Source organism: Contarinia nasturtii, unplaced genomic scaffold (assembly GCF_009176525.2).
Source record: "Contarinia nasturtii isolate CC-2019 unplaced genomic scaffold, AAFC_CNas_1.1 Cnas_scaffold_695, whole genome shotgun sequence".
NCBI classification, from domain to species: Eukaryota; Metazoa; Arthropoda; class Insecta; order Diptera; family Cecidomyiidae; genus Contarinia; species Contarinia nasturtii.
The window spans coordinates 3,107,935-3,117,201 of record NW_022198046.1 but is presented as its reverse complement, the minus strand read 5'-3'; the positions used below and the strand labels follow the sequence as shown (position 1 = coordinate 3,117,201).

At 35.3% G+C, this 9,267-nt stretch overlaps 1 protein-coding gene across 1 annotated transcript; it reads left to right on the top strand.

The window, feature by feature from the left end:
• The first annotated feature begins 7,764 nt into the window (after positions 1 to 7,764).
• On the top strand, positions 7,765 to 8,118 carry LOC116340552 (histone H2A-like). The gene has a single exon (XM_031767103.1). It carries the CDS (start codon positions 7,765 to 7,767, stop codon positions 8,116 to 8,118), a length of 354 nt encoding a protein of 117 aa, XP_031622963.1.
• The last annotated feature ends 1,149 nt before the right edge of the window (positions 8,119 to 9,267 follow it).

The window sequence follows — 9,267 nt, the reverse complement described above, 5'->3', positions numbered from 1 at the left end:
AATATATATGGGAGGGTTGAGCGTTGAGCACATCAACCATTGATCCATGACAGTGTGAGAGTGATAGAGAGAGAAAGAGTTCGGCATCACATTTAGAATGTTAATGTTTATGCGTTTAACGGAAATACGTATTTATCTAATATTTCAAGATTGAAGTGACGTCGATGAGTATACGGCATTCGCTTTTCTTTCGGCTCCAATTTATGGAGATTCGTTGGATGCGATGTATATCAAATCGAGCTGGATTTTGAGTTAAGTGTCGACCCATTAATACTTGACGTTAAAATTTGCCAAAGATGAAAACCGAATTGCTTCAAAGCGATTCACGGTCTCTTTCTTTGGCTCGGATTAAGAAACCTCAGTTTGTAGCCAACGTGAATTTCGTTGTTAAATATTATGGTTCATTTTCTTCTTAAATCGACAAATTTTCTTGACTTTTTGAATGATGTAATATACGCATCCAGATTTTCGGCTCAATTTAACGAAACTGTGTGGATTAATGGTGAAAATCAAATTTATTTCCAATCTGCATAACAAATATGCTCGATATTCAACAAAATCACCGACATTATAAATGACGGTTTTAAAATTAAGTCGCTAAATTTATCAAATTCGGTTCGAATGCGCGCACTTAAAGAGGTCTGGTCTTCTTCATGTGGAAAGTGTTGTGTTTTCATTTTTTTTCTCGCTCGGAGTACCGTCAATGGTTGGATGGTGAGTGAAAATCAGTTTTTGAATGGTGATGGTCTTTTCGTGCAAGTTTCATCAAATGATTTCATCGACCCGGTTAATTAGACTAATGAAAGCCAAATATTCGTGCATTGAGTAAATGACAACAGACGCTCGAGCGTCGGGCTAATTGAAAAATCAAGCAACGAAACGATTCGTAATACCATGCGCAAATGTTGACAATTTCATTTTGATATCGTCGTCAATTCAAGCGTTCGCTTCAATATCAAATCTACATACAATTTTTTTTTAATCTTTCGAATTTTCCACCCACATGATTTTATATAAATTAAAAAAAAAACCGTTTGACGGGATGAGCTATTTACAGCTACAAATTTAATGTGGCAGAGCATTGAGTTTTAGCATATGCTGCACTTCGATGAGCACATTTTAATGGGGACGTGTACTACGTGTGTGTGTGTGTTTGGATTTATTATTCCGCTCTTTCGATTTCCCGTGCACCGTCTAAATAAACCTCTTTTGATGCCAAGAGAAAGAGAGAATTTGTAATCTTTCGGTGTGTGTTTGGAAAAAGAAATCTTTGTTATGGCTGCGGGAAAGAAAAGGATGTCGTAAAAAACGGCATTAAAAGCATCTATATTCACATGTGTCATTCAATCAACATCATCCCGAAGCCTTTTCTACGCAAAAATACAGTTTTTGCCTGTTGGGCTTGAATCCAATCGCTCACTCCCATCGTTGGTTCGTTCATTGCATCGACTTGGTCTCATGCTCGTACGTATAATCGTTTGTGTTATGTTTGAAGTTCAATTACTTAGCAAAGTCATCTTATTTACCCTCGTTAGCAGGTGACTAAACATCCGTTTTCAACTTTCATTTTTCATATTGTATCCAACACCATCGTTGTGTCGTTCAATGACAGCAAATGCGTTCCAACGACGCTATCGCACTATTGCAACATTTACATTTTTCACCATTGGTTGCTTCGAACCCCCTCTGTACATATAGATGTAGTGCGTTTGCTTTGCTCTCCCCAATTTCATCAGCGTATAATAACATTAATGGATGTTTGTGAATTTGCTATGAATTTATCTTCAAGGAAAAATGACGAAGGAGATAGAGAGAAAAAACATTGCCTCGTAGCAGATCGGCTTTTGGATATGCGTAAATTTTGTGCATCCACAAGTTATAAACGAAGTCGAATGCACGGAGAAAATAAATGGAACTTCAAAAAATAATAGAAAAATCATTGGAAGAGAAAAAAAAACATACATTTTGGCTGGCAACAGTGTTCCTGTGGAGAAGAATACATTTCAAAGGAACCGTTGGTTTGAAGGTGAATGAAAAAACAACTGTCGGGGAAAAAAACAAGAAAATAACTTCATGGTGAATATGTCATTTCAGAATATTCGACTCTCACTTTTCAGCATCGGTTTTTTTTCTCACTATATTTGCATAGTGCTTGTATATGTGTTGTTGTTTGTTTAGCTGACTGTGTTTGTGATCCTGTATGCAGGAAAAAACGTTGATTGCTGCCGCCACCATCGTCTCTGTTGTTTTTCCATATATTTGGATTTTTTTTTTGTTCCTTTCGTCTATCAAATCAACACATAGCCGTAATATGCGATATAAATTTTTGTTCGCTTATAATAACAAGGCACTTCAACGATGCCAGCTTTATATGAGTAAGAATGCCATTACCGTTGTATGTTGCATGTCTATCGGCGTCTCCGCTTTGCATTCGCACTTGTCTCAGGCATTTTATATATATTTTTCTTGTTTATTTGAGAAAAAAAATGAATGCATATATGGCAGTGAGAGAGAGAGAGAAAAAGATTTTCATCTATTTTGTTAAATGGTGTATGCTTAAACGTGCGCAATTCTTATGTGTATGCTTCCCTTCATAATAAATACGCACATCGTATAGACAAATGTATAATATAAAATATAAAAGACACCTTCATAAATATTATTCACAGGGCAAACGATGGAGAAAAAAATTGTACGAAATAAAAAGAAAACAGTGACAATAACAACACGACAGCGTACACACGAAGAACCGACAGTTGAAAAAACAACGGTTTAAGACGAAACAAAAACAAAAACACATGAAAATATATAAAGAAAAATGAAAATTACTGAAGTGAAGATGAGGGCAGCAAAAAAATGGCAAAGAATGAAAGAAAGGGAGCGAGAAATGAATTGGCAAATGCAATCTATCGTTCCACTTGATGTTGTATACCCCATAATCTCACAGTAAAAATATCGTTAAATGAGCGCAAAAAAATAAGCGAAATATTAAAACAAAAACGAGATGAGGATTCACCGAACATGACTGCCATTGCCGAAGCATTCAAATCTAATTTGGTGTCATTTTGCTTACAAAATGAGACATTGATATGGCTATATCATGTGCCAGAAAATTTGCATGCACACACCGAATTACACGGATTAAAAAAGAAGAAGAGCACCCGAAATCTATTTATTAATTCAAAATGAGTGGAGACACCGTATATATATAGCAATTTCCAAAGTAATGAAGCGGTTTTGTTACTTTTCCGCACACACATAGTGTGAAAGGGGAAAGTATTGTAATGGGTCAAAATTTACGACATCTCAAAAACATGTTTTCTGGACGTTTCTGAGGTCAGAGAACCCGAATCAGGCCGTTTTGAGCATGGTTGTTGTGGGTCTGTTCCACGTCGTACGTCGTACGTCGTACGTCGTACGTCGTACGTCGTACGTCGTACGTCGTACGTTGTCCGCCGTACGCAAAATTTGTCCATCGATTATCTCACCCCCCAGAAAAGTTATTTAAAATCTGACTTCACGGGATGATTGGGGGTCCCCAGGAATAGAAATCATCAGATTTTGAGCGACTTTGGTTGATGGAAAAAAATTCCATGCCTGGAGTGATACCTATGAAAAAGAGTCCAATTTTCGTCCAAAAGTCATACTTAATGTAGACTTAAACACTCAAAAATATGTATTGGGGGGTTTTTTGGCACGAGAAAACCGAATCCGACGTTAGTTTTGAGATACAATCAATTTTTAATACAGTTTCCTTGAAAAAATCACAAAAAATTTGGATTTTTGTATGGGAGCCATGCCTGTATGCTACCTTAATGACGTGAAACTTTGCACAGACTATTTTTTACACAAAAAAATAACATTCTGAAAATTTGAAGAGATTTCAATTAAAATAAGGGGTACCTCCCATACAAAATTTTCAATTGGCTCAAAAACGAATATTTTGTATGGGAGGTACTCTTGATTTTGGTTGAAATTTCTCCAAACCCTCCGAATGTTATTTGTGAAAAAAATAACCTGTGCAAAGTTTCACGCCATTAAGGTAGCATACAGACATGGCTCCCATACAAAAATCCAAATTTGTTGTGACTTTAGTTATGAAAAGTGTTTCAAAAATAATCTTTATGGCAAAATTAACGTCAGACATATTTTTATAGTATTTTGTTGGAAAATAGAATACTTTCAAATGTCGTACAAATGGGTTCATCATGAAAGTGTGAAAAATCTTTTCTTGGCTACTTCTGCTATTAAATTAAAGAATATTTCGTTGCCAAAGTTGAAAAATATTTTTTGGTCTCGAACTTTACGCCGCTTGAAAGACTTGAAGAATCGAGCAAATATTATTTTGAACTTTCTTAATAAAATACGCAACTACCACCGTGCGGAAAAGTTCGTCTTACTCCCGTAAGACTCTTTATTTTTTGGTGGGCTTGTGTTTGGTTTGGTTTAATTAAATGAGAGAAAATGCCAGCGGATTTGTTGGAATTTATATGGTCACTTGCCAACGGATGATGCGATGCGGTGAAATGATTTCATTTTGGTTTAATGTGCACGTGTCCAAAAGACCTTTTTTTTCCTCAATGCACATACAGTACGCTTCTAATCATTATTCATCACATTTTATACGACTTTGAATAATTCGATTGAAAACAGGCATCAAATGGTGAAATATCGGCCTTTTGAATTACAATATATTAAATAATTCCTTTTAACTTTTTGGCCCCGATCCAACGGCAACGAAATTGAAAATAAAATACAAACTTTTAACAAACAACAACAAAGATAATTGGATTCAAAACGAAAATCTTTTCAAGAGTATACGACCAAAACTTACATGCTATTGCAAAACCACTTCCCCATCGATAACACAAACTTTTTTCTTCTTCTCTTCTTCTTCTTCTTTCGTTTGTTGTGTTGGCCGAATCCCTTTTTTGTTCATCTCTATATCATCGATATCATGCTCATGTCATCTTGTGTTGACTAACAAAGAACAAGCCGCCACACTTGACCCCTTGCCATTTTCGTTTGAACTCGATACCGTTTTTCAAACATACATTATACATAAACTATACGATGCCAACGATAACAATCGGCTTGAATGTGAAAGAATCACACAAGATGAAAGCAAGAGAGAAAGAGGAAGCAAATGGAATTCCGTTGGAAGTTTTTGTACGATTTAACAAGGCCGCTTATAAATATCAAATTCTCTTTTCGATGGAGAAGACGACACAAACTTCAACGAATTGCATTTTTGGCAAACGACCGTCATCGTTCCCCTAACAAAAACATAGCCTACAATGTACAAGCCGTACATCTTCTGAAATGCGTATAAATTTTCATTAGAAATGTATATTGTACAATAATGTTATGAGTTTATCTGTTTTCGGCATGGCCACCGCCGACCAGAATGACAAACACTATAACGAGCATGTCGAGTCGAGTGTTATGGGATGTGTATGTCCGTTCTTCGGTTGCATTCGATGTTGGAAAGGGAAATCAAATCAGCGTCTTAATAACATTATGGTTGCTGCAGAATGGAGAAAACAATGCACAAACAAGAAAAACAATACAATAGACAAAGACAGAATGAATAAATCGAAAAAAACACACCCATATGTATATATAAGTGAAGACGGGGGGAGACGAATATTGTGAAAAAGAAAAACTAAAATTGCGTTTAGATATATTGCTTATTTCGACCAGATTACTTTACATCCAATCGGTCGAGCACACATATTTTATGTATTTTTCGTGTATTATTCATATGAACGCCGGCTCCCTCTCTTCTTTTACTCATGCCAAAACATTTAGACCAACTTAAGTAGTCTTATTATGAATTGAATGAGGGGAGCGAAAAATCATGCGAACGCATATTTATGTTTTCATTTCCCGTTTCTTTTCTTTAAGCATACGTTTACGATGACTGCATCCGAAAGGTCACCATTTTTTTGCGATATTTTGCAATTTTCGATGATCGTTTCTTGAGTTTAACTGCTGTTTTTTTTTCTTCGGCGCGGTTGAATTACCAATTTGAGGGAAACATTACCATTTCTCATTTGTGTCACTGTGTTTAGTGGTTTAGACACCATTGAAATATCAATGGGCCATGTGCCAAAAAGTACGTGTGATGAAATTTTTCACTTCAATTTCCATGAATGCTGTCGCCATAAGTTTTTATACACATTGACATGTGTCCACACACACACACATACACACACATACACATATTTATGCAACGAAATGAATGTTCGATTTCTGTACATACTTGAAGACGACCGTTGGTGTATCATGTGTCAAAAACCTTTTGCACAGTCTCATGCACTGTGAGCTCAAATGCAGAATTATTTATTACTTCAACGTTGGTTATAGTTGTTCAAAATCAGGGGATTCGTTTCACCCTCTCTCAATATGCAACATATAAACAACGTCAAATCGCTTAATGCAGAAACATGGACGAACATTATATAAATAATTTTTATTCTTCTGCTTTCGGTTGTGGGGAACTGTCAGAATCTTAAGCTGCACTCGTTCTTGTTTTGTTTCGAGTGCAACGGGCGAGAAAGAAAGAGGTGGGGGCTGATTGAGAGGGAGAGAAAGATAGAATGAGTTTTGCCATTTATTCAAACACTCGATGCTTGTTCAACAATTTCACGTATGGTTTTTGATGCTGAAGTATTCGTCTGTCATTGTCATATTAAGAACTTGTTTTATTTGTCGCCTTCAATTCGCACCATTTATAAATGAAACCACTCACACACGCATGTTATGCGTATGGTGATAGATGGTGATACGACACACAAGGGCATCACGCCAATGTGTCAATCGATTCAGTTGATGCAAAAGAACAATTCAACTCAAATGAAGAAGAAGATTGTCATGTCTGACATAAAAAACGCATTCATTTGAAATGTGACAGACAATCATATGTATGTTTTGTTTAAAATTCATCTTTCATTTCGAAATCATATTGTTAGTCATTATTGTCTTACCATCACATATTCGGAATAAACTTCCTTAAAACATAAGCCAATTTGAACCGAAAATTGCTCCAAAGATTAACCTAAATAATTTCCAAGTTGCATAGTCTTGTATTTTGTTGAAACAAATGAAGAAATGAATTGAATTTTAAATACATTTTTAAGCGACCATTTCTGCCTGGTTTTGCCAAACTGTCTGCAGCATTGTTAGGCAAAGAAAATGCAATTGTTGCATAATTGTTTTTGTAGTAGAGTAGCTGTAGTGCATGTTGTGAAATTAAAAAAGATGCAAAAACACAATGAAAAACGACAAATTGTCAAGTTTTGTTCATTTGCATTTTGGTCGATGTGACTTCGTTTGTATGTTTGATGAAGAAAATGAAGATTAAAGCAAAACGATAAGGATGTGCAGACTATGCACAAACTTTTGATCCAAACAGATAAAAACATGACTGACTTTTCGTAAATTCAAAACATTTTGTGCTTCAATATTTTTCAATTTTTCGTTCGTCTCCGTTTTCATTCGGAGACTATAATTCGGTATTTGCACAAAATGTTCAACTGTATGCCAAAAGTAATTCTTTATTTTATTCAAGAAGAAACAACTTATTATTCTGGATGCTATCACTTTTTCGGTCGTCAAGTCATGAAAACATTTGTTTAAACATAGTAAACAAGCAGACATTAAACGTAAAGTCCAATTTCAAGTGAATCAAACTGAGCGAAGCATCGTAGTAGTATCATTCGTTTATTTAATTAATTTTTTTTTTAAAACAACAAGAAAAAGATGGCGAACGAACAAAATTTGATGAAGGCAAACCGACGGAAAATATCAAGTCGAAAGCAAAAACAGATGAAATTGTTGTTCCCAGTTCATCATGCGCATCGACTTTTGGAACGCGGAAGATACGCAAAACACTTTACGCGAAAAACATCCATGGTGCTTGCAGCTGTCGTCCAATATTTTACATTAGAATTGCTGGATTTATCAGCGAAAATCGCATTGAAATCGGGTAAAAAATGTATTCAACCACGATTTATACGGTTGGCCATGCAACTGGACGATGATCTCAATGAATTATTTGCCAGTGTTACCGTTGCTCAAGGTGGAGTCGTGCCAGACAAACTAAAAACTTTTTAACTATAATTGATGAAATGAAGCAGTATTAGACAGACTTAGCAGACGAAAATGAAATTTTTGAACAAATGTCGTAGTATGCTGTTTTTTTGTTGTTGACAATATTCACATTGAGAAAATCAAATAAAGAAAAACGATCAGAAAAACTTTTTGCATTTTATTTAAGGAGAGTTGCAGTAGCCATTTGGACTTTTGTCACAGCTATTGCTAATTCAAATGATTGTAAGCAGTTAAATCTATCGCATTCAAGATAAAATTAAAGTAGAAAAGAGGATAAAATCTGTTTATTAAAAACAAGGTCGAAAGAGATATAAAAAGAAAAACTCAGTTTTTGCGACGTCGAATCCATTGATTAAGAAATGTCTGGAAATGAAGCTGATAAATCGGTGTCCAGCGCTGATGAATCAGCCTCCACCAATGATGCAGACAATGGTCACTTGGAAATTACAATGGATTTCGCCAACTATTTGTGTGGCAAGCCATTCATAAAAGTGCATCGAATCCATAAATATTTGAAGAGATATTTTACAAGACGAATAACTCGGAATGCATCGGCTGCTTTAACCGGAATCATCCAAGGTTTGACGTTGGTTTTGATCGAGTGGATTGTCAATTTTAGAGATACCGATGATAAATTTAAGAGGAAAAATAAAATCACACCGAAACTAATTGCTCAGACAATTGATGGAAACAGTGATTTTGCTGACCTTTTATCAAATGTTGAAATACCTGGTATTGGCATGCACGGAATCATTGGTGGTAATCCATCATTTCCAATCATCAAAAATTAAATTGTTTTTTTGTCAAGAAATCATTCGATAAAAATAAAATTAATCACATTCAACATTAAAAGCACGTTTTATCGATTGAAATTGGAAATAATACGCTTCACATTAAATTTGTTTAGATCCAAGTAGGACCAATTTTTTGTTTGTTTTTGTACTGAAAGTCATTGGAATACCATCAGTGCTTTTAAATGGGTTCAATGTTTAAATTAATGACTATGTAGTATAACCTTTTGTCACAAGGCATCCACGAAAAAAAAAGTTTTCAAAAGAGGTGGGTTGCTTTGTTCCTTCAGGCAGGTATTTTGGTGAAATTGATGGGCATCAGTAATCGTATCAATGGTATTCATCACATTTAATCGATCGT